General features: G+C 42.6%; 1 protein-coding gene and 1 non-coding gene across 3 annotated transcripts; both read left to right on the plus strand.

The window, feature by feature from the left end:
* The first annotated feature begins 2,291 nt into the window (after positions 1-2,291).
* trnar-ucu (transfer RNA arginine (anticodon UCU)) lies at positions 2,292-2,365 on the plus strand. The gene has a single exon. It is a non-coding gene; the product is annotated as a tRNA-Arg (tRNA).
* A 2,169-nt stretch (positions 2,366-4,534) lies between these two features.
* On the plus strand, positions 4,535-24,697 carry LOC108926150 (kin of IRRE-like protein 1). Of its 2 annotated transcripts, none has more exons than XM_029250438.1 (15): positions 4,535-4,952; positions 12,917-13,066; positions 14,948-15,097; positions 15,259-15,416; positions 16,126-16,276; positions 16,719-16,824; positions 16,929-17,077; positions 17,408-17,535; positions 17,657-17,783; positions 18,181-18,281; positions 18,418-18,610; positions 19,589-19,696; positions 20,972-21,099; positions 21,648-21,761; positions 23,716-24,697. In XM_029250438.1, the coding sequence occupies exons 1-15, from the start codon at positions 4,907-4,909 to the stop codon at positions 24,316-24,318; spliced, it is 2,412 nt and encodes an 803-aa protein (XP_029106271.1). In that variant the 5' UTR covers positions 4,535-4,906; the 3' UTR covers positions 24,319-24,697. The 2 variants fall into 2 exon arrangements, with proteins under 2 accessions (XP_029106271.1, XP_018594195.2); XM_018738679.2 differs by having other exon boundaries at positions 21,684-21,761.
* The last annotated feature ends 1,611 nt before the right edge of the window (positions 24,698-26,308 follow it).

Below are 26,308 nucleotides of genomic sequence, written 5' to 3' on the forward strand. Positions count from 1 at the left end.
ATTTATTTTCTTAGTCTTCTGGTTTGTTTTTCAAGGTGGCAGATCCCTTGCCATCCAGTCGACACACCTTCCCATGCCAGTGAATATTCATGGGCACACATTACTTGAATTAATTTTGTGAGTGATTGTTTCTCTTTTCGTTTGTAAGAAAGGAAAGAAGGGAGTGTCAATATTGCACTATTGATTTTTTTTTTTTTTTTTTTTTTGTGTAGCTCAAGTCATGGTTACAATAAGGGAAAGAACTGTTTCATGAGGACGATCAGTTACTACTGATGAAAGGTGTTCTAATGAGAACACCAGTTATAAAAATAGAAGTGGTTTTTGTATTGTATAGTATTTAATATTCATTTAATGCTCATCTTTGGTAACCAGAATTTGTATAATATTACAAGTTTCATAGTTTAGAGAGGGGTAGTTGCTTAGTTCAAAAAAGTTAATGAGTGGATAGTTACTGAAGATAATATAGGCAACAAAATAGCCTAAATAAGAGGTTACTAAGTATTGTACAGCAGTTAAGTTGCTCACTAGCTAGAGCTGCATTTTAGGCTCTATTTTGTGTCTTGTTAGTGTGAATTATGTCTGAAAGACACTTTTTCAATGAGCACATTTAAAATATTTAGCACATTTAAAAATTGTATTACTGCTGTAGTTAAGACCGTTCAACGGCGATCGAACAAGCGGTTTTTCCAGCAAACAGCTTTACACCGTGAACTCATTTCTCATTTGGCTTGTTGTTCACCAGTATTTGCGCTTAAGACAAATAAACACCCTTTTAAGAAAATGCATACGTATATGTATCAGATGCATCTGAATTATGTCCAGACCTTCCGACCAGAATTATTTCACATTTGTTCCACCGTAGTTATGAGGTTTTTGCTGGAGCCATGTTCCTTTGTATTGCCTGGGCTGTGTCCATTTAGGCTTCAGTATGGTATAGTAGTGGCAATTTAGGCTTGGAAGACTACCTCTGCTGTGGTATTTCTTTATCCTTGAATTCTATGATGATGATGATGATTTCATTAGCAGCTGCGCAGTAATGATGTCATTATCATTAAAAATAAACGGCTGCCTTGTTCACAAACCCCAGCGCTGTCTCTGCGTCCTCAGTGTCTCGCCTACAGCAACTTGCGCCTATGGAGTCTTCACTCAAGTGGTGGGTGAAAGTTAATTGTGGACAAATAAAGAGAAAACACAGCGGGAATAAATACAGTAATGTTGACAGTACATATTCCCGTTAAACTGAGTCGTCGTAAAAATGTTCCACATCTTGCTCATGGAAATGAATAACCTTTATTTAGCTGATTTCTTTGTCCAACATAACCAAATTAGTTACATTTGTTTGCCCATTCATAGAGTAGTGTATTCTTATTTCAGTCTAAAACATGCTTGTGGGGGAAGGGGTTTGAACTAAGACTCTCAGGGCTTTGAGGTGAGAGCCATAACTACTACACCATGTGCTCTCAGTATTGTTGAGACTGTTGTAGGCTGTGTTTAGTGATTAGTTTCTTTGGTTTCGGAATCCTTGGCCTGTCCAGGTTATTATAACTGTCCTTTAACTCCAACATGATTCAGTTCTGCCAGAGTTCAGTTACAAAACTAGAAGCATCCAGTTGATCCAAACAATGTGTTTCAAGAAAAGTGGCCCAAAAGGAATGATGACTGAGATGAAGCACACATTTTCCACACGCCATATTTATTATGTTATTCCGTCTAGTTTCCTTCAACATCCTAAGTGTAACTTTGCGATCCGGACCCTGCTGTGGCCTCTCCGCCTCCAGGACCATGTGAAAATGCCAATATTTCAACACGGTCCTTTCTTGTGCATTATTATTTAATTATTATATTTAGTCCCTCAACGTATTTACTACTTACCTTACTACTACCTTACTACTCCTTACCTTATTGCAGAGATGATCCATTCACCGCGTACATGTGCTTTTTTGACCATACCAAGGCAACAGAAACACTCGCCTCTGCGGGTTGCTTCGTCTGTGAAACTGCCTGATGAATTCGTGTTGCGCACATTATGAGAGATTTTGTAAGAAACCGTTTCTCAACCGGGCAAATTTTGGCGGGAAAACGAGGTTTCGCAACCGCGCAGCCGGACGCGTCCGTCTCTCTGCGCTCCGAATAGCGAAGTGAGAGCGCGGCGACATCAGCGCCCTCTAGCGGCCTGTTCACACAGCGCCAAAATGTCGCCCAACTGGTCCTGATGCTGAGAGATGCTGCGAACGACGTCAGCGAAGAGCGTATGAATTTTAAACGGAGTGTGTCGGTGCCTGGTAGGCTTAGTCTCTGTGGCGCAATGGAATAGCGCGCTGGACTTCTAATCCAGAGGCTCCGGGTTCGAGTCCCGGCAGAGATGTGGCTTGTGGGCGCCTTGTTTAACAACAGCATTTCTTTTATTCATTAAGAGCCGACAAGTGTAGGATATTTATGCCATATTTCACATGTGAGTGTGAGTGACCGAATACGATTTCGGACGTCGTTTATTCTTACGTTAATAGTGCTGCTATTGAAAGGCTGAATAATAAAAAAGCTCTGTGTAAAATCAATGTTTTAATTTAGGTGAAGTGCCACGAGGGACAATTAAAATGATGACACGGAGAAATAAAATGACCACGTCCGTGAAATGTGATCGCTAATGAAAAATAAAAGCAAAAAAATTAAAATGCCGAATCCCCGTAAAGCGAATCAGGTGAGCAGCTGAATATTCCCTCATGTTGGAAGATCACCGTGATAGTTGATAGATAAATAATGAACACACCGGTTAAGATGTGCTTTGCTATTTCGGGATTTTCACTCGAACAGGGAAAATGTATGAACCTTATTGAAAAACAAATATGAAATTACTCGTCTCAGACGGAGCCTTTGTCTCCTTCAGAGAAACCTGTGTATGTGAAGCACTTAATTCTGTTTAAATTGTGATTCTTCGTCTACAGCATTCGGAATGTATTCAGTCTTAGATATACATTTTGCATAAGATTACATCGCGAATTAAAGACTTGACAAATAACAAATTCCTAATGTAATGTTTTAAAAGTAAATGTGATGCACAGAGCCGGTTATTTTTTCTAATGATTTTCCATGAACATTGTAGTGCATCATTGTGAAATGGCAGGTTGTGTCCGCTAGGTGGCGCAACATTCACGGTCATTTCAGCATTTAGGACTATTCTCGTTTGCCCTGGTCGATCGTCTAATTATTCTGAACAACGACTTTTGCTGACAGTCATAGCAGAATACAGTAAAGACAAAGTGATCTGAGACACTTCATAATTTATAAACTCCTTTTCCGCCACAGAAATGCAAACTGCATCCAGAACTGTAACAATGGATCATTCCGTTTATTCGATTTATTATGGCTTATTTCTGTGTTCCGATACGACCTTCCCCGGCACTCAGAAACATTTTCCTCTGTTAGAGTTGATTTCGAGATACTACTGTTAACATACATAGAGATAAATGGGTTTTCCTTTCAATATCTAAGTAGTACATTGAGAAATATATTGATTAAAATCCTCTACATATGGTTTTTTAAGTCTTGATTGAAATCACTAAATGTTCATTTATTATATCGCATTTTAAGTGAGTTGCCACAGTTCTTCAAAGTGCTTTCTCCAGAAGGAATTAAACAGAGAAAATAGCAATAAAATAGCAATACTGAAAGAATTGAAAATGATTCTCTATTGCATATATTTCTGTTCAAAGCTGGAATTTGTTATAAATTATGCACACATAATGTTTACTGTATTTTTAAAGACTTATTGAACTTGTGTAACACACATCTATGACATCCTGCCATACGTGTGTGGAATGTTAATATGTTGAAGGGTTTTCTTTGTGTTGCTCTTATTGTGGGTGCCTTCAGGCTGCTCCTCACCGCCTTTTTCTTCCCTTTTTCTTTCCTGCATGTCCAGTTACCACCTTGAAAGAAAACCTTGGTCATATTGTTTCCATTTACACTAACATCACCTTCCTGATCTTCACTGCAAATACAAAATGTGTACACATGGTCACTTTTCCACATTTTCCCCACAGTTTTATATTGCCTGCATCCTAGTCATTTCCCGGTTGATATTCCCAGTGTCCGCTTAAAGTCCAGAAATTGATGATATATATCAGTATAGGTCTTTTATTTCAAAAGCAGTTTAATGTCTTTCCTCTAAAATGCGCATTTGTTACAACTTGCTTTGGAAAATGGTGCTATGTATTTACATATTCCAGAAAGTGTGTTTATACAAGGCATCTGTAGGTAAAACACACAGCCTTAGGACCAGTGCACAGATTAGAGTTAATGGTTCGAGGGGTGTAACCCCGTGGCTGTGGCTGGAGGCTGGAAACGCTGTTATAGTACAGAGAAAGGGAGACACACAATCACATAGAAATACAGAGGGACATGGCACCACACACACACGCACACACACACACACACACACACATCTGGTCCACCGAGAGTGGAGGACCACTGACAAGCGGGGTTGCAATACTGCGCTCCGCCCTTTGTGTGCGGCACTACAGATAAAAGCGGGGCTCGTGGAATAGAACACACACACACACACACACACAGAGAGAGAGCTGTGAAGGAGGTAGACACGGAAGGATGCCCAGGAGGAGGGGATGCAGGGGTCCTCATCGTCCTGCTGCCCATGATCATGCTGGAAGAGCAGAGACGCAGGGAGAAGGAGCCTTTCGCACTCAGACAGCGTAGGAGACAGCAGGAGGGGTAAAAACGGGGTTAAAAAAAAGGAAAAAACAAGCGATCGGTGCGAATGAGCGACTCGGAGGGGAGCGGGGGACACGCGCGCTGAGGGAGGGCAGCGCCGATACCTGCTGTCGGAGCTCTGGATGCCGGTGTCCCCGCCAAGAGGAGAACTGCTCGCCCTTTCCATGAGCTCGGCTCAACCATGAGGAGCCTCCTGCTCATAACTTTGGCGTTCCGCTTCCACGGAGGTGAGCATCCCCACACACACCTCGTCTCTACTAGGGCCGACGAGCCGCATCCCGCGCGCGTCACGCGCCCTCCATGTGACCGCGCGCTCCTCGCGCCTCACGCGAACACGACCGAGGTGGGAAAAAAAAAAAGGACCGCGAAGTTGGACATTTCGCTCCTTCGCGCCTTTCGGCCGCCAGACAACACTGTGTACGTGTGTCCGCGGCTCTCTCTGTGTCGCGAGTTTCCTTTTCAGTCATCTTCGAAAATCGCCTTTTTCTAACGCGCCTATTTGACATCACGCCTTTTCAATGTGGTATAAATCGATGGGACGCGCGGAATGTTCGAGGTGCCTTTTCGCGCTCGTCAGATGAAGTTTTGAGGGAGGGCTGCCGAAAATGAGCGTCTTTTGTGCGGGTCGTGGCTTCATTACACATCGCCTTCCGATAGCTACTATAAATATTCGTGGGAATTAAGTCGAAGGTGAATTTTATGTCGTCAGTAGGCGGACGAATGCCGTTCTGTTCACCTCAGCTCAGTCGTGTTCACACACAGCGGAGAAAATAAGCCGATGGCACGTGCGCTCCCGTCCGCTGCGGCGCTGCCTGCCTGTATATCGCCGCAATAGGGCGCATGCGGTGAAACGGCCGAGAGAAAATGTGGGAAATAACGTAACAGCGGGACGAAGTCAATGTCACATTGATTCTGAGCGACGCGCCCGAGTCTCGCGACGAACGCAGGTACGTGGACGCGCCGCGTGCCCGAGCACCGTGTAAACCGTAGCTCCTCGCCGGAGGCGGCGGCGGCGGCGGCAGCGCACGTGGCGAATGCGGTGACATTCATTCATCGCGAAGCCCAGATGTGGAGGAGCGCAGTGGCACGGGGCCGCGCGCACGTCACGACACACTCACGCTGTCACACACCTGTCAGCGGGGCGCCGCGGGGCGCCGTGCCTGCGCACCTACCTGTTTGACCGCTGCAGCCTGGGAGCCATCGAGGGCAGAAGAGAGCATGCAGGACGTGTGTGTCTCTGTCTGTGTGGAACCCGCTCACAATAAGAAGGCTGCAGTATCAAGAAGTGTAAGAAGTGTAACCCCTCATATTTGTGCATCTTTCCCAACATGTAGTAAATTCAAATGTAAGTTAAGTGCGTACAGTAAATCCCAGCACATATTAGGAATCAAGCAGAGCTCATCATTCTGTCGTGTCAAGCTGAGTACACAGCGATAATGTGATGCTGCAGCCTTACACTGTTTTACTGTATCAGCACTGTTTCTCACTCATTATGGTAATATGCCTTTGTTGTGCTGTGCAGTCTGTGTCTCCTTGTTTCCTTTTCGTGCCGCTGCTTTTCCGCGCCTTGCCTTGTGTGTTTGGAAATGTGAGTCACCGAGTGTGTCTCGTTAAAATATTTTGCCGTATTTATTGTCACTTGAAGCGTAGTATCAGGCAAAGGAAGCTGGCGTTACCCCCCCAGCCCCACCTCCCCCAGTTATTCTCTTTCCCTCCGTTCCTCGCTCTTCCAGCCCCTCTCTTTCTTTGTCTCGTGAAGTCCATTCTTGTCCCCCACTAAATGTGCCCTTCTGCTGGAGCTCTTTCTCTCTCTTTCCTTCTTCCTCAGGCCCTCTCCCTTTCCCAAGACCTCTTCCCTCCTCCCATCCCCCCTCTGTCTCTGTAATGAGTTCCAGATGTGGTTTTTACATTCCTTCACAAGAGAACACGAGACACGGGGGAGGGGGGATGAAGCTGGCGAGTGGTGGTGGGGGGGGGGGGTCACCAACGAGGACAGAGAGAAAGGAAAGAGGACAAAAGCCGAACCCAGAGTGGACACGGGAAGTGTTGGGGAGACAGTTGGCACGCGCTAAAGCACTCAGATGTGCGTGGATGAGACTTGGGTTCGTCCAAATTTCGGAAAGTGCTTTTCCCCATAACCCCCGCCCCCTTCTACCCCAAGCCCGGGATTCCTCCGCCATATTCCCCCGTTCAGGAATGTGCCTTATGATGTCATTTCTCTTCCTCACTCTCTCTGTCTTGCTCTCTGTGGGTCGATGCCGAGAGGAACCGAGAGTGCTGAGCGTTACTCTGCTCCGCCGTCTATCTGCGGTGTGTTTTATTGGTCTGTTCCCAGTGTCTGTCCTGTAATTTGCTCCTCTGGAGTGTGCAGTCTCGGTTTGATTGCTCCTGTTCCGCTCGTATGCGGAGTGCGTGCAACATTCTACATCTGTCCTGGAAATGTGTGCTCTGCTATGCTGTGCTGTCCATTGTCTGCTCGGGCTCTGCTCTGTTACTAGGGGACACCTGCGCAGGTGTGTCTTCATCCCCAAGCGGGGCCGTCATAAATCTTCGCACAGAGCGGGCATTGTTTAGCCAGCGTTCAGACAGTCCGTAGTCATTTCAACGGAGCCGTCCATTAAATCCATACCTGAGCTTTGCGTGTGATGTTGCTCTCTTTTTCTTGCATCCCATACGCTGTGCTCTCAATACACGTTGTTACCTGTGCAGAAGCAGTGCTGCGCTCCTTCCGCACCGAACTAGATTGCCTTTCACCGCTACAGCTATTCGGTTCTATTTCTATTCAGCTTTTTTGTTTTGCTCAGGAACCCCACTTATAACACTTACGTTGGTTTCAAATGTGGTGATCTCATGCAGCGTGCGCCGATTCAGATCTTATCGAAGCGTGTACAGTAACACAACGGTGGTCTCTTCAGCGGCCGTTGTGACTCTGTGTGTCAGGGTTGTCACTGGGATCATCAGCATCAGTGTGTCAGTGGTTGAACTGTAGCCATGGCAACCGAATCTTCCGAATTTTGGCGGTCTTTGGAAAAAATAATCGCAAATTAGGCTAAAGCGTTTGGCAAATAGGATATAAAGACATGGCAGCAAAAAATGATTTTATCATATTTGAGAGAATGACATGGCTTTGTATGCTGCAGTTTCAAATACATCTGTTTCTATAGCAACTAAGTAGAGGCTGTAGCGATAAAGAGAGCGAGCGCAAGGGAGGAAGACTATTTGCATGTGAGAGAGAGCTAGTTTAAGAGACCGGCCTTTTTTGCTTTGTGTTAAGTGTGTTTGTGAGTGTGTGACCGAAGGGTGTGTTTTAAAGGCCAATGGAAGGTGTGCTGTCTGTGGCAGAGATTTGTGTGGTTGATACACACTGTGTTTAACGATGAACAAAGGGGTGCTGCGAGGAACTTGCTTTGCCAGCTCCGAGCTCTTATTTTTTAAACGGTATTTTGCTGGGTAAAGGGTTGTAAACTGCAGTTTTGCTCGGCTGCGGGTTCTTGACATCCTATTCAGCAAGCTGGGCTTGAAAAAGGTCCAGCTTCCGGAAGTTCTGCTATGAAAGCTGCAGCAATCCGGACTGCTGGTCGTCCAACAAGCTGCAGCAGGTGGAAGATCTCATCCGTCGAGCCACTGGGCACTGAGCACGTTCTAGCGTTCCAGGTTCGCTGATGCGGTGGCCGATGCTGTTGCTCTTTTCCTCGACTTGGCTGGTCTTTGTCACCGACCTGTATTACCCGTGACCCACAGAGCCCGAGCAGAAGCCTATGCTCAGCGAAGCCACCATTCGGTTGTCAGCAGAGTGAAGAGTGTGTTGAGAGTGTGTCGTGTCCGAGTGTTTCCCCAGTAATATATTCATTTTTTACCCTTTTCCTTGCATCTACTCATCTGGCATGTTTCTATTTTCACTCTCCATTTTTGCCCCCTTTTCAGTTGCCTTCCTTTTCAGTTGCCATAGTGACTGCATGTTCCCTCTTTGCCTCTTTAATATCTCCGTTCTCTCCCCATTTGGATCTTAGTCATCCCAATCTCACGCTAGTTTTATTGTTACCATGACAATGTCCCTGAACCCCAGCACCTGTTCTCTATGTCTGTTACAGATGAAGCACAGCTGTCCTCTTTGTGCATTTTGCACCCACATTTTGCCCTGCTCTCCATGCTCTCCTTGTTCCCCTCCTCTTTTCCTTTTTGTGGGTCCTCTCATCCTCTGCTGGGTTGGTTTACACCATGCTTTATAGGGCCAGCCACCCGCCGTGCCAACAATTTCAGTGACCAGTGAGCGCAGCCCGATGTTTCTTGTTAATGAGTGCTGATTATAGATTTCATGGGCCACCCCATCGCCATCCATCCCACCCCTTTAGAACTGGTCACTAACTGTACTAACTGTCCGCTGACCCCGCTGCAAACACCCCTCACCTATTCCCTCTCCTCCATCTTCCCCTACATTTTCCTTCTTTATCACCTAGCATTTCTCTCTCTAGCTCTCTTCCTCTCTTTCTTCCTATGTCTCTCAGTGACATGTCTTGAGAAGCACATAGTGTAGTGATTGGCTCTGCTGCCTTTGGATTCAAAGGTTGCAGGTTCAAATTCTACCTCCAGATACAGCACTCTTGAGCAAGGTGCCTACCCTGAATTGCTCCAGTAAAATTACCCAGGTGTATAAAAGGGTAAATAGTCGTAAGTGGCTTCGGAGTGTCATCTGAAAGTATGTAATCCTTTATTTTCTATTCTGATTCTTGAAGACAGGGTATTGTGGCCGAGAAAAAGATGGAAAATTATTACAGAGAGAAAATGTCACTAATAAATATACGTACCTCTTGACTTTTTTAAAACATGTATCTGTTCCAATACGCACCACAAAGATGGTAACTGTAAGTAGACTTTGAGTCAATGGCATTTCCCCACCTACCCTCCTTATACACTAAATTAACCCCAAACTTCAGGTGTTGCTGTGCTATTAGAAATCAGATGTCACAACATCATAAGCAAGAGATCATAACATATTGTTGTAGACTGACGTCATGAAATGAGACGGATCGATATTAGGGTATGTCTGTTCTAAACACTAAATTAGGTCTTGGTTGTGATGAGTTTACACTAAAAATTACACTATTTGTGAAATATCTACTTTCATGATGTAAATGTATCTAAACTGCTTTTCATTAAAGTATGCAAAGTGAGCAATTAAAGAAAAAATGCAGCTATAGAGTCCTAGGCTGGTAGATTTTCTGATATCAGTGGACAATTATTAATTTTAAACTACATTTCAGACGAGCTAGTCCTTGTATCCTGTGTACACGCACATTTAATCATAAATGTAAAATGGAAAATTAAAACAAATTGTTTAATATCTTCATTTTAAGCTAGATATCATTCTGTTTATCATTTGACTAATTCATCGTAATCAAGGGCTAGAAAAAAATAAAGGATTTGGGGGAATTTTTCTTAATATAATGTCTCAAACAGCAACATGTAAAAAGCAGCACAATAAAAATGTTCCTGAGGTCTCATCACCCTTCACCGCTGATGTACCTTTACAGTTGGGGCAGTTTAGTTTGCATTCATGAGCAATAACTTCTGCTATCACTTTCAGTGAAGGTGGGAACTATTTCTTTCAGTTCTTCACCAAAAAGCAAAAACTTAACGTATTGTACCTTTCTGATGTGCTGACCAGTAGATTTAGGCAATGTTGAGCTTGTAAAACCATTTTACCATGTTTACTTGTTTTGGGAATGCAACAATGCGCAAGTGTTTAAATCATCATTACAGACAGAAAAAAAAGTAATGCGGTGCTAAAGCGACCAAGTGTAATACACCTAGGCTGCATACTAATTAGATCACGTGCATATTATTTGTTTCAGGCTCAAAGCACCCATGGATGTACTGTGTTATTCACTGAAAGTAAAATTATCTGTAGTGAATGTTTTGGATTTTCACTGAAAAATTGAGCCTGTGCTGTAATACGAATTTTTGTGCCTGTAAGCCAAACGAAGCCTAGAAGACTTTAGCCGTAAGATGACTTTTAATAAGTAATACACACCAAAAATCCTAGGTTAAAAGAAATCGAATATTAGTTTCATCCCATCGTTTTTGTGTTTTCTGCCATTGCTTCAATGTCTTTGGTCATTTTTTTACAAAACGTTTCAGAACTGAGAAATCCAAACATTAATATGCCAATAAATTATATTAGAACATAGTTTGGAGTTATCGCTGTAAACCAGTAAACAAGGAGCCTAACTTGTTTTCTCAGATACACACACACTATAGTTAACTTTTAATTAAACTTTTTTTAAAGTGTAGCGATGCTTCCAGCCTATGAGTTTCCCCCTTATTGCTGGGGAAACTCAGAGGCTCGAAGCATCACTACACTTTAAAAAGGTGAATTGAAAAATAGTAAAAACAACTGAAAACTAAGTCTTCTATATTAAAATCACTATATTCGTAGTAACCGCAGCCTATTGTTATTATTAATATTAATATATGTAATATTTTTATGTACAGTATGTCACTTTTGTTATGTGTTTACTTAAATACATGAGTTACTATTGTTATTATATTAAGGGGAGCACCTGAAACACTTAAAAGAAACTTTTTTACTGAAAATAAAGTAAATGGAACGATTAATTGTCCTCAACAATTAAATCAGTACTATTGTAATTTTCATTGTAAATACCCTTGAGGAAATTCTTTAATTTGCAAACGTAATCAAAGATCAAGATTCCCTACAAATGCCTTAAATCCATGATGTCTTTTTTTGTATAATATTGTTAATATAATGTTTTGCAAATTTTCATTGCTCTCAAGTTTTCTAACAGGTGGTTGAAAATTAATACTTCGAGCTTCCCAAAATTAATGATGAGACTGAGGGCTGATGAGGTCAAACCTACAGTTTCCTATGATTATCCTTTATCACTCGGTGGTGGTTAGCCCAGCTCTGATTTCATACATAGTAATATCACCATGAATGTATTTTCTCCTGCAGTTACACTATGTATATTGTGCGAAGATAGTGTGAAACATCCATTCAAATTTCTGTGAAATGTTTCTGGCCTACTGTTGTGAAGTGTAATGTGATTTATGCCATTAGACACCAAAGTATTTTTCTGCCTGTACAGACTAAATAGTGCTATGTTATGTCTTAGAGTATAACATTAACAAAGAAAATGTTCCTCCATAACACCACATAACTGCACCATACCATCATACCATATAACTGATATCAGATTACTGATGCGGAAATCCATTGTAAACATAATTATCTTATTTATATTCATTAATAATTAATAAATGAATTATATAGGCAGTGAAACTGCATTAAATCTGATTAACCACACAAGTACTTTTAATTGACTAGATATGCATTTTAGCCCATATTAGCGTAGTAGATGGGATGCAAGCATTGGTACATTACCCTCAACTTGGAATCTGCAGGCCTAACAACCATAAACTCAGGCCAAGCAGAAAAAGGAGAAATGCGTCCAAAGAGAAGGAAAAACAATCCTCGGCGTGCTCAGAAATCTTTTTCACAGTCAGCTGCGGCGCCGAACAACAAGATGCAGGACATTTACCAAAAGCGAGCACGGAAGGATGATTTTGACATTTCTGATTTTGCCCGTTTTCGCTTAAAAACAAAGCATTAAAAATTGGGCATGTAGACCGCGTAACACTTGTAACTTCTGATTCAATGGACTTGTCCTGCTCGCTGAAATATGATCGTTTCGATGGCTGATTTGCTGTAGGTTTAGCGTTTTAATTTGCAGGGAACGGGCCAGCGGTAGACAAACCAGCGACTGCGATGTAAAAACGCTTCTCTTTCTGTGCCCCGCCGTTAGCCGAAAAACGTCCATAAGCATTTATAAACAAACGAGTCCTTGTCGGAAAGCTGCCCTCATGAAAAAGGTCAGATGTCTTCATACGTGAGCGCCTTAAAATGTGCTTACCCCACTGCCGGTTTTCCAGAACTTTTACAGGACGCTAATGATGAGGAAAGTTTGCATCCCTCATGCTGTCATGTATTTTGAGTGCTGACTTATTGCTGCCTAAATTGGTCATAGCAGCTTCCACTGAGAACTGTATATTCTTTATGGATGTGCTTGCGTTTTATGTGGTAGTGGTGTAATGTGTGAGCCTTGAACGTGGTAATGCGAAGCGTGATTTCCCGACCTAAGTGTGGCTGACTGTGGTTCTGTTCCTGGGTCAGTATGGGCGGCCCGTTTCTCACAGGAACCAGCGGATCAGTCCGTGATTCTGGGCCAGAGGGCGGTTCTGTCCTGCGTCGTGTTCAACTACTCGGGCATCGTGCAGTGGACCAAGGACGGCTTGGCCTTGGGCATCGGAGATGACCTTCGAGGTGAGAGCCTTTGTCCCCCCTCTTGCCCTGTCACGCGGGCCCAAGTCTCTCTTCTTATCTCAACTTCAGCTTCCATCTCATCTCATGTGATCTACCCCTTCCCAAAACTGGTTTAAAGCAAATTAATATTTTACATGTAATATTTATTTTTATCTTGGTGGACTGTTCTTCCTTTGCTGCCCATAGTGGCCACCTCTTTCCATCAAACTTACTCTGAATTGTGCAGTAAAATTACCGAGCTGTGTAAATGGGTAAATAACTGTAAGCAGCTTAACATTGCAAGTAACTTTGGATAAAAATGTCAGCTAAATGAATAAATGTAGTAGTAAACTATTACAACACATAGAAATATACATGGGCAATATTGTAAAATATGAAAGGTAAAAAAAACATTTCAGTGGTACAAATTCCTTCTGATAAGAATGTGGTTTTAAATTAAAAGAACTGTAAATAATTTCAGTGTTTTTATTTAGTACCTTATTTTAATCGGGGGACAGCTGGTAGCATAGTGGTTTCTGCTGTTGCCTTCGGACCCACAGGTTTGATACCTACTTCTGGCTGTAGTACCCCTCACTAAGGTACCTACCCTAAAATTGCTCCAGTAACATTTCCCAGCTGTATAAATGGGAAAATCAGTGTAGGTACACTAACTTTGTAAGTTGCTTTGGAGAAAAGCATCAGCTGCATGAATGTAATGTTACTCTAAAGCCAGTTTTCACACCACTGGTGTCTATGGAGCTGTTACTTCAGTTTGTCTTTGAATCTCATCTTGTTACTGCATATCTTAGAAGGTCAGTGTTTATGATGCTACCAAATACCTTCCAATAGATGGGTTTTGTGAAGGAAGAGTTATAAATCAACAGGGCTACGGGCAGCAGTTGGTACAGCAAAGTGCAAGGCTGTGTAACCTGATGGTTCCTGGATTGAGTCCCACTCCTGTTACTGTAATACCCACGAGCTAGATACTTGCTTTTAACTGGCCACTGAAAACACACAGGTTTATGAATGTGCCAAATATTATAAGATGTCTTGGATAAAAGTGTCTGCTAAGCAAAGACTTATTACGAATTATTACTGTTCAACAAATCTTTGACCATAAAAGAAAAGTGAAGAGATATACTAAAGAGGTCTCTGAAGGTCTCACATAAAGTGGAGAATTGCAGGTGTCAGCGGAGTTATCTGGGTGGTGCCATAGCCGTCCCCAAAGTCCCTCGATGCACGGATTTTTTTTAATACCTGTCCTTTCTCTTTTGTCTACCTCGACATGCCCTTACTTATCCTTTTCCTCTATTCTCCAGGCCTTATCTGGACCTCTCTGTTCTTAACCGCCTTCCTTCTCGTCCGTCGTATTGCAATTGGAACGATTTTCTTTTCCTTTTGACTGATGCTTTCAAATGGAAGCGCTTGAATGATGAGCACGGGCACACACACACACACACACAGAAGCAGAGAGGCACTCCTACCTCAGAAGAAATGTGCAGGGTGTAAACAGTTAGGCTTTCATTTATGCACACTGCAGACCCAGCTGTTTTGTGAGTGAATACAAGTATAATACAGGTTTTTTCCGATCACCTTGGTTTCAGGGGATGATGCAATCTGCCTCAATACTTGAAATATGAAAATGTCAATGACATCATAATTTTTGCACATGAACAGAACATGACTGCCCCCTGCTGGCCAGATGTGGCTGCAGTGGAACTGCTGAATAGTCTGTAATGTCTGTTCTGTTTCTCTTTGTCAGCATACTAGTGTGTGTGGAATATAAGCATGATGTACACGTGAACTCGAATTTGAGTGTGTGTTTAAACGTGTGGGACTATTTTAAGTTTTTTCTTTCCTCTGTGTGTCTCAATGTCTACTGACCGCCTCCTTTCTCCGCAGCCTGGCCCAGGTATCGTGTGTTGCGTGGGATGGAGATGGGCCAGTATGACCTGGAGATCCTGTCAGCTGAGCTGTCGGATGACTCTCTATATGAGTGCCAGGCCACAGAAGAAGCCCTCCGTTCCCGAAGAGCAAAACTCACTGTCCTCGGTGTGTGCGCGCGCCTGTGTGTATGTGTTTGTGTATTTGATGACTTTGGTACGTGTGTGATAAACGAGTGCGTATGTCAACGGTAAGCGTAAAAGTCAGTGTGATTGTGTATGCTACATATTCTCTGTAACAGTGTCTGTGCCACACCCCTCTTTCTCCAGTGCCCCCTGGAGACCCTGTGATTTACGAGGGTCCGCAGGTGCTGCTGAGGGCGGGTGAGGCCTACAACCTGAGCTGTGTGTCTCGTGGGGCAAAGCCGCCTGCGCGCATCCACTGGGAGAAAGACGGGATGCCGCTAGATGGGGGCTTCAGTGTCACCGTGAGTCTCTATCTCACTCACGCGCACGTGGACAAAGACATACAGTAATACCTCACCCTACGTCGTTTCGTGTTGCGTCAATTTCGACTTTACGTCGGTCAGCCGAAAATGTTAAAAATTGTTAAAAACTTAAAAATCACTTCAAAACAATAAAAAAGTATCAAATCAGATAAAAATAAACATTAAAATATATAAAATAATATATTGTAATCTATAAGATCAATTAAAAGTTTAAAGATAAAAAAATATTGTCTTATTTACCTGCCATTTTTTTGTTTTTTTTTTTTGTTTTTTCTTTACTTTAGCATTAATTGAACTGTATACACTTAAGGGGAATCTTTATTAGTTTATAGGTGGTCTAAATCGGTTTTTTAGGGGTTCTTTTGTTTTCTGTCCTCTTTCGACTTAAGTCGCGCCCTTTGGAACCAATTAATGACGTAGGACGAGGTATTACTGTACTTAGACACACATATATACTCATATGCAGGTTTTCCTAAATGCACACATACATGCACAGGCACAAGCACTCGCTCTAACGCACAAGCACACACTCATACAGACATCCTATGTGTGTGTGTGGAATTGGCTTGTTCCAGCACCGTCGAGTGCGGCTGCCTCTACACCCCTATTTCATCCAACGCTCTATTTGGTATAAACGAATTAAATTATGAAATTTATTCGGACCTGTAATTCCTTTCCTACACTTTAGGAGGTGCTAGCAGACCGGAAGCGAACCACCACCCGCAGCTTCCTACCCATCCTCCCCGTGGAATCAGACACAGGACGCAACATTACCTGTGTGAGCAGCAACGCAGCTGCTCCCACCGGCAAATACGCCACCGTGTCCCTCAACGTCCACTGTGAGTGTGTGTCTGTTGCCATGTGCTCTTAATCCTATCCACTCGGCAACAGTAATCCTTGTAAAATATGGTAAAATGCCCTTTAAAATAGTTGAAAAACAAAGTTTCACATCGAAAATGCATCCCATCCAAATTTTGTTGGGTTATTGGGAATAACCTATTTCACTTTACACCCATCTCTTGCTTAATGGGGTTAATGTGTTCCATGAAGTCATTTGTTAGGTGAATTTCAGTTAATAGGGGTTTACCATTCCTTTCTTAAGTTACCATTATTTCTGATTTGGAAAAGTAATAGAGAAAATAAATACAGAAATGAATTTACTGTAATTTGAGTCATTGACAGTAAAAAAAAAAAAAAAATCAATTTAGCAAAGTAATGTGTGTTACCATGATTTTTCTGGCTCCCACACATTGTCCTGATTCTCTTTTCTGCACTTCCAAGATGCCCCCATAGTGACCCTGTCTGTGGAACCACGCTCTGTGCTCCAGGGAGACAAAGTCACCTTTACCTGCCATGCCAGCGCCAACCCACCTGTCATGGGTTACAGGTCTGCGAACCTCTGTCCCTGCGTCAATGTTCATACCGGTGTCTGTGCACACGCAGCGGTCAAGAGTTTCTGATGGTGTGCCATTAAGAAATCCCTCCTGTTAGGTGGGCGAAGGGAGGCATTCTGCTGGAAGGCGCCAGGGAGAGTGTGTTCGTGACCACGGCCGACCACTCCTTCTTCACGGAGCCAGTGTCCTGTCAGGTGTTCAACGTAGTGGGCGGCACCAACGTCAGCATCCTGGTGGATGTCCATTGTGAGTCTGTTTATCTATCTATCTATCTATCTATCTATCTATCTATCTATCTATCTATCTATGTATGGATGTGTGGAGCTTGCATATTCTCTCTGTGTTCGTGTGGGTTTCCACCCAAGCTCCAAAGACATGTTTCAGATGATCTAGTGACTCAAAACTGCATGTAGTGTGTATGGGAAGGAATGAGTGTGTGTAATTGCCCTGCAAATTCTTGGCATCTTGTCCAGGGTGTACCCTCCCTCACCCAATATGTTGATGCCCTGATGAAGTGCATATTTGATACTTTCATGTTTTTATTTGTTTTTTATTGCCTTTTTTTACCCTCCCCAGTTGGCCCCCTGTTGCTGGCAGAGCCCACCCCTGTGACAGCAGATATCGAGACTGATGTCACACTGCGCTGCAAGTGGTCTGGTAACCCCCCTCCCACCCTCACCTGGACCAAGAAGGGCTCCAGTGTGGTGAGTAGTGGGCTGTTCTGCAGTTCAGTTGCCAGATATACCTGTCTGTGTCTTACCTTGCCAGGTACTCGGTAATAATGCCCAGCTGTACCTGAGATTTGTCTGTGTCTCACCTGGCCAGGTACTCAGTAATAATGCCCAGCTGTACCTGAGATCTGTGAGTCAGAGTGATGCTGGTCAATACATTTGCAAGGCCATCGTCCCCCAGATTGGCGTAGGCGAGAGGGAGGTCACTCTCACTGTCAACGGTGAGTTGAACGCCAGCATGAAGAATTAAACCACATCTCACCTCTTATTCCTGCTTTTTTTTCCTGAACAACAAAAAATTTAAATCTCGTGTGAACGTGAAAATGTCCAATAAAAACATCAGCTGGCAGCCAAAGACAATCACAGTCAACAGAAACATTAACATTATTGTACATTTAAAAGAATTTAAGCACTTTATCAATCACAATTTAATTAAAAGCATAATTATACATTGCAATGCAATAACTACAATGTTAACTACAGTGGTGTATGACAATGAAAACAGTAATGAAAATAACAGAATACAGTAATGGAGAGAAAAAAATTGCAGTTACAGCAACAAAAAAAAATAATAATGGTAGTTATAGCAACATTGATGCTCGATTACCTTCTCCTCAGGTCCTCCTGTTATTTCCAGCGATCCCATTCAGTATGCGGTACGAGGGGAAAGAGGAGAGGTCAAGTGTTACATTGTCAGCACCCCTCCCCCGGACAAGATTGTGAGTGTGTTTTGTTTGATTTGTACACTCCAGCATGCAAACACACACAGTGCCTATAACATGGTGTAAAATACGCATGCAAAATCTCACTGTGTGTTCTGTAATGTGTGTGTGTGTGTGGATGTGTGTGCTCCAGATGTGGGCGTGGAATGAGAATGTGTGGGGGGATGAGAGGTACACGGTGGAGCCCAGCTTGTTGCCGGGAGGCGCCGTGCTCTCCACCCTCTTCATCACCAGCGTCATGGACTCGGACTTCCACTCTCCTTACAACTGCACGGCCTGGAACCATTTCGGACCCGGGTCCATGGTCATCTACCTGCAGGAGAAAGGTGCTCACGCCATGCTATTTACACCTGTCATTTTTCATCTGTGTCCAGCAAATGCAGTACAGGAGAAAATACAGCTTTATACGTATGGTACCCGTAACATGTATGAAAACGTTCCTCCCCAAAAAAATTACTTGCAGAAAAAGGTAAAGGAGAAGAAAAATATAATAGTCATTACACTGAATATAGTATTATTTACATTTATTTACATTTATTTATTTAGCAGATGTTTTTCTCCAAAGTAACTTCCAGTGAACTCTGTGTAGTGTTACCAGCCCACATACCTTATTCACCGTGGTGACTTACACTGCTAGATACACTACTTACAACGGGTCACTCATCCATACATCAGTGGAACACACTCTCTCTGTCACTCACACATTATACTATATTATTTAACAGCAATGTTTTGTTATACGTGTTGCTTTTCTCATGTTTATATTCAAAGCAACTTCAAAACAGTATTTATCCCATTGATGCAGCCTGGTAATTTTTACTGTATCAATTCAGGGTAAGTACCTTCACTGAGAGTAGTACAGCAGAAGCAGTGACCTTGAGGCTACAGACCTGTCTGTCTGCTACAGTCTGCAGCATTTGATACATTGACTTACTTCAGTGGAATCTGGAAAATAATAGTAAGACAATATGTTGAAGCTGAAAGGTTGTGTTTCATAATCAGGTCAGATCCACTGTTTCTTTCTTTTTTTTCATGTTTCCCTCTCAAAGTCTCCTTCAGTTTCTTGACAGTAAATGTGATTTTTTTTTATTTGATTTGCTTTCAGTAAAAATATGCTGACCAAAAACAGATAAGATTTTTCCCGGTGGAAATAATATACATTTTTCATTTGTCTGCGCTTCTTCCTTTCTCTCCCTCTTTTCTCTCCCTATATTTCTTGTTTCCCATGTTTGTCTCTTTCCCCCTTTCTTCTCCATGTCTCTCTGTCCCCTTCTCTCCTTCGTGTCTCTCCTGCTGTCTTTCAGAGACGGTGCCAGTAGGGATAATAGCCGGTGGCACTGTGGGATCTCTCATCCTGCTTCTCCTCTGTCTCCTGGCGCTTGCCTTTTTCTTCTTCCGTCAGCGCAAAGGAAGTGAGTACCACTCTTCAGTCTCCGAAATTCATTTTAAAGCATATGTTCTCACCGGTGTGCCATGTGCACGTACAATATGCTTGTAATCCTCAACAGTAACAGTGCCTGAACATGGCCAATATACAGCAATACCATGTTTTACTCAGCGCCTTTCAATGTGTGCTTCACTGTTGTAATAATAATATTTGCATGACGCTTTTCTCCAAAGCAACTTATAATGTTAAGCTACATGCAATTATTTATACATTTATACAGCTGGGTAATTTTACTGGAGCAATTTAAGGTAAAAAAAAAAAACTTACGGTGCTTCAATTTAAGGTGCTTTGGATTCAAAGGCAGCAGCTCTAACCATCACACTCTCAGCTGCCAAAATCAGTTTGAAGGGCAGGGTACAGCCTGAATAAGGACAATACAAGAAACATCTGTATACTGCAGCCACCAGTAGAAACAACCAACAGGATCACAAAGTAACATTCAGTAGCGCCTTCCAACGATGCTACTGGAAATAAACGCAGGAGACAAGGTTTTGCGTAACAATAACAATAGATCCTCTGAAGTGTAACACCACCTTTTTACTCCACTTCAGGCACTGGTTATGCATATAAAGCAAGCATGTCCGTACCTTATTATCACGTACACACATTATCTGAAGCCACTTGTCCCATATGGGGTCGTGAGGAGCCGGAGCCTAATCCGGCAACACAGGGCGCAAGGCTGGAGGGGGAGGGGACACACCCAGGACGGGATGCCCGACCACCACAAGGCACCCCAAGGGGGACTCGAACCCCAGACCCACCAGAGAGCAGGACCCAGTCAAACCCACTGCACCACCACACCCCCACACCTAGTTATCAGTAAATATGAAATACAAATGATATACATACTGTAGTTACTTTTACAGTTACTGCAGACACAGAGGGTTCTCACAGATACACATTTCAGATACCATTCGTGCTCACATTTACGTAATCTAAAGAGATACCATTTACACCGGGTGGATTTACACACTTATGAGCACAACTGGGATATGACGTTTGTTTGTAACTCGCAATCATAATCAATAAAAGCTCCATGAAGAGTGTTCGGAGAAAAAAACCTTAAATACTAAAATATGCACATGGGCATTAATTGAGGTTTGCAGCGTAGACATCACTGTGTAGTGAATGAAATCTTTCATGGATACACATTTTTACATACTACAGTGCATACATTTTAAAACTTTACATTTATTTTTCTATATTTTTTTAATATATATTTGTTTTATTTGACCACCAGGTCGGCGTGGGGTGACTCTGGGAAAGGCGGATATCAGAGTGGAGACAGTCAACAAGGAGACTCCCAGTCTAGAGGAAGATTCTTCCAGCATCTCCACAGCAACCCGCATGGTCAAGGCCATGTACTCTGTGAGTGTCCATGATGTGCCTGTTGTCTTTAACACACACAAAGCCCAAGTAACACCACTGACATTACAAGTGACAAAGTAACTACTATTTTAACTGTTCTCCAGAGCACCAGATGGGGGAAAGGAACCCCAAGGCTATGGGGCCCTGCCTATTATACTGTAGAATTCACCCTTAACTTGAACTAAATGGGTAAAATATCCTGCTTAGCAAATAGGTCAAATTCAATTTGTGTCAGCAAAACAGAAAAGTAGTAACACTTCTCTTAACTGGTACCATGATGAGGTTAAGACCTCTTGTAGGTAATATCAGTGGTATACAGTAACGGTCTTATGTCTTAGCAGTATCACTTATTCTCTTAGACACACCTTAATCCTGTAAAGATTGCTAATTTTCTGAATTAAGTTCTTAAATTCTCTCAGATGCTTACTTTTCAATGCTTACAGTAACCCTTAGGCTTTGTTTTCTCCTCCCTTCTCTCTCCCTATCTGTGTCTGTGTGTGTGTTTATGTGTATGTGTGTGTGCGTGTGTTTGTGGTTTGATTATTTAGTTTTTGCCATCTGTCTCCCTCTCTCCTTCCACTCAGTCTTTCAAAGACGACATTGAGCTCAAAAAGGAACTACGCAGCGACACGCTCGACACCTCCGGGGAATATGAGATCAAGGTAAGCTGGACACACACGTCACTTTCTGACATGTTACTAGATGCTCTATGATAGGTTTCCTATACGCATGCACGTTCTTGCTGTATTACACACATGGTCCATAAATACGCATCACTTCAGGGGCCTAGAATATGAATCACACAACATATATACTATGAGGGTAACAGGTAGCGTGCTGGTCAGGGTTGTTGCATTGCAATGAAAGGATCAGTCAACGGAGGAAGGTACTTACCCCACAATGCTCTAATAAAAATTATCCTCCTTTATAAATGGGTAAATAACTGTAAGTAGCTTAGTATTTAACCTGATATTCAGGTCATTTTTGACATAATTGAAACCTGTATGAGTAAAGAATATTAATGAATAACGTAGAGAGACACACAAAGGTACTGAAACTCTTAATAAAGATGAACAAAAAAGTATAAAATAGATAGTTCAGATAAACAGGTACTTGTCATCACGTAAGGAAAAATCTGAAAATCAGTGTGCTTTTTGTTCAAACATACCTTTTTTCTCAATGAATGTTCATACTTGAGTAATGCAGTGGTTTCTCCTCGGGTACAGAAGACACTGCAAAGCTTTTTCCTGTAATTTTTAATAAGCCTGGCAGACACACTGAATAAAATCTTGGATCATTTTTCCACATAGAATTTGCCCGGTCCTTGATATTTTTTAGGTCTACGTTTATGGGATTCCACCTTTAGTTTAAACCACAGGTTTTCTGTGGAGTTTAAGTCTGGTGTCTGTGATGACCATTGCAAAACATTGGTTTTTCGCCAACCATTTCTTTGTTGATTTTGGGGTTTGTTTGGGTTTATTGTCATGCTGGAAGGCCAATCCGCATGCAAGTTGAAGCTTCCTGGCACCAGCAACCTGGTTTCAGCCAGTATATGCTGACACTTTTTTCAGTTCATTATACCACTGATCTTTAAGTGCCCCAAGTTCACTGGTAGCAAAAGAACCCAACATGAACAATTTGCCTGAGCTTTTGTGCCTGCAGCCCTTGCCTGACACCAAACTGTATTTCTAAAGAAAATATTGTATTGCTCATTTCTGAATATTTGTTTTGAGCAAAGTATATTTGAATAAAATCCTTTTTTTTGGTGATGACACATTGCTGTTTATCAGCTCTATTTATTTTATGCACTTTTTTGTGCATCTTCGCTACAGGTTCCAATAATTTTTGAGCCAGCAAATCTGTTGTACAGTTTACAAACAATATGGAGCAGGCAGTGTTGCAAATCTCTACTCTCAAACAACTTGTACTGTATTCCACAAGACCTATATGTACTATATATGTGTAGCACACAACCAAACAAAGGTTGTTAATTTACATTTACACGTTTAGAAGAGGCTTTTTTCCAAAGTGTCGTATAATTCATGATAGACTAAATGCATTTCACAGCAGATAATGAGATTTAGATGCAGACACGTGACTGCTGAAGCACTGTTAGTTTGTCCAATACCACTGTTTTTCCTGGTGCACATTACACGACCAGCTGCCTGTAGAACTGATAGGACATACAACAGTGGTCATAACACATGATGGGATGCAAATTTTTGAAGCTGTTAGGAGATCAGGATGGAAGAGGGTCTGAAATAGATGTGTTTTAAGACCCTTCTTGAATGTTGAAAAGGATTCACCATCTCTGAGGGACAGAGAGAGCTCATTCTGCAAAAACCGTAGCCCTACAGACCTTCTATCTTGGACTCTCTGTGCATGGCGCCCCTGTGTGGCCAGGGTTGTTCAGAGGTTGTAGAAACAGTATTTTTGTAAAGAATAATGCAACAAAATTATAGAATCTTTTTGGAATTTGAGTTCACCTTCCTCTCTATGACAAAGTCAATGGGTATGTCTTCTCTGAGGAGATGATCTGCAGTCCTGTCCTGATGATGAAGCTCTTCTGGCTATTCCATTGCTGAGAATAGATGTAATGGATCGTTCTTTGTGCAGGACCCGACAAATGGCTACTACAATGTGCGAGCCAACCCTCATGATGAAACTCAGCCTTCTACATGCTCCATGTTATACCATGAATACCAACCTGCCAATATGGCAGGTGGGGCAGCGGGGGCTGTGGCAGGTGGCACAGGTGTGCCTAGTGGAGGGGGTGTGGCTTGCAGCGGAGCTGTGGCTGGTGGCACCGGGAGTGGAGGGGGAGCTGGAGCAGGAACTTATAACCCCCGCCCCCCATCGCGTTTTTCCCACACAAACTACGCTCAGTTCAGCACCTTTGCACGGGTCGGTAAGTCCCAGCCAGCAACCACAAACCCTGCCCCTTCCATGGGGGAGTTCTCCAGAGACTGTGGCCTTCTGGAGTCATCCACACAGCTGGCTTATGAGACATACAACTATCGGGCTCAATACCCATACCGCCTGGGCTTCACCCCCTTGGAGGGAACTCCAGCCTTTGAGATGTACGGGACGGCAGCCACTGCTGGGATAGCGCAAGAGACTGGATTTGGCAAGTTTGGTGGCTCTGCCCGCTTCTCTTACACCTCGCAGCGCACAGACTACACACATAGACACAACCAGAGGATGCAGACCCATGTGTGAGAATGAAGGACACTAGACACTGCTCTTCTGCCCCCAATCCTAACTCTTTGCCCTTGGAGCTTCTGTTTCACACAGTGCTGAATGTTTACCTCCCAGCTCTAAAGGCTGAGGTCAAGATTTTAGACTAGAGAGAAGAACATGAACCTTGGCTGACAACTTTCTTGTCCTGTTTGTACGTACCATTTTATACATTTCTCCAGGAAAAAAAATAAATGCCGATGTGTGTTTGCCTTGTATACATCCTCCATATTCATTTGTATATTTTCAGTACTTTTTCTGTTTATTATAGTCGGTGTACTATTGTTTTTTGTTTACGCAGTATTTATACATACTATCCTGAATCAGATATGAAAAAAAATAAATTCTGAAACGGAGGATTCATGCTGCTTAAGCCTCAGTTTTGTTTTTGAACCTCTCAACAAGCCGCCTCCAATGAGCTTCTCAAATTATTGAGATGAACTGGACCAGTCAGAGCTACACCCAAAAGCCAACAATTAGGGCTACCTCCAGTAGTTCTGTGGACTACATTCTGCAGCTGTTGGAAGGAACTAACCCCAACAGCTGTAAGGTCTATACCCAGCAGCTCGGCAGCTGTTGGTAAGGACTAAATCCAAGAGCTGCAAAAATTACACCCAACCGCTGTTGGCCAAGTCTACATCCAGCAGATGATTGTAAGGACTACACCCAGGACATGTTACCAGGGACTAGACCCAAGAACCGAATGTGTAGGAAACCCTCATGTGAATTACACCTAGGGTAATTAAGTCCAGTGTAAAGGACTGGGTGGGTCGCAGGCCTTGAAAGTCCTTCCTTTGCTATCTGTGTAACAGGTCAGTCTCCATCCTCTTCCTCACTCTATTGTCCTTTGTTCCCACTTACCTTTTCTATGTATACAACATCATGTGGGATCACAGGTCAATGTTTCTGGGGTAGCAATAAGTGGCCTTAGGAGGTGGACAAAAGCTTTTACCCCACTGTTCATCTTAATATTGAGGTTTGTATTATTAACATAAAGGAGACAAGACAATCATTTGTGGTGTTTAGAGGCCAGATAAAGAATATTTCTAGTGTTTCTGTGTGGAGTCAGAGATCTGACCTCATTAAATTCGTTCTACTTTCCATCAGAACTTGTGTAATATTTCCTCCGCTATATCGTTCTTTTTGTTACTGTTATTGTTGATCCAGTTGCACTCAGTATTTTGCAGTCTTTCCTGTTTAAGAAAATGTGTTGATTTTTCTTTTCCTCATAGGCAAAAAAAGTCAACTGAATTTTCATTTATTTTTTGATTTTAAAAAGGTATGTAATTATTTTTCCACAGTATTATAGAAATAAAAACATTTCTTTAATAAAATTTGTGCTCATTATTGCGAGTGCATACTTTAATTCGGTGGCACTTCGGATAAAGCTGGTACCACACAGCTTTAGACTTGCTCAGTGAGTCTAGGGTTTGAATCCTGCTCAGTGTCTGCAGAGTTTATATGCGTCTCCCTTCATTTGCAAACCAGATATGCACATAAAAAGGCACTGGAAAACCACTTCCACTCCTCCCTTGCGTGGCAAACCACACAAGTGGTCCCTTGAGTCAGGGTTGACTCGATGGCATGTCCGTAATCGCCTAATTCTTATGTTTAGATTCGTCTTCATATGCAATACTTGACTGTAGCATGTTTTGTTGTATATTCAAAGTACAACCAAATGTATAAACAGCCCTTAACGGATAACATGTGATGTTTATAGCTGTGAAATATCATATTTACATTGAAAAGTGGGCCTTTAAACAGCATGTATCTTATCCATAAGGCAAAAGTAGCTTTATTTCGATTTGCTTTGCGGAATCCCTTCTATTAGCACTGCACTTTCTATAATTACCTTTCTATCTTGAAGTAGTTAAGTTACAAAATTGACTTTTCACAGACTTCTTAATCCTGCTCCTGCTGTTGAACTCCAGAGCCATGGACTTCACCTGGTTTCCTCCAACAAAAATGTATA

This window comes from Scleropages formosus, chromosome 3, assembly GCF_900964775.1.
Source record: "Scleropages formosus chromosome 3, fSclFor1.1, whole genome shotgun sequence".
Lineage (NCBI taxonomy): Eukaryota > Metazoa > Chordata > Actinopteri > Osteoglossiformes > Osteoglossidae > Scleropages > Scleropages formosus.

Coding starts and splice junctions, on each gene's coding strand:
- LOC108926150 (XM_029250438.1), top strand. CDS start 4,907: ATGAGGAGCCTCCTGCTCATAACTTTGGCGTTCCGCTTCCACGGAG. Junction 13,067..14,947: donor CATCGGAGATGACCTTCGAG/GTGAGAGCCTTT, acceptor CTTTCTCCGCAG/CCTGGCCCAGGTATCGTGTG. Junction 15,098..15,258: donor AGCAAAACTCACTGTCCTCG/GTGTGTGCGCGC, acceptor CTCTTTCTCCAG/TGCCCCCTGGAGACCCTGTG.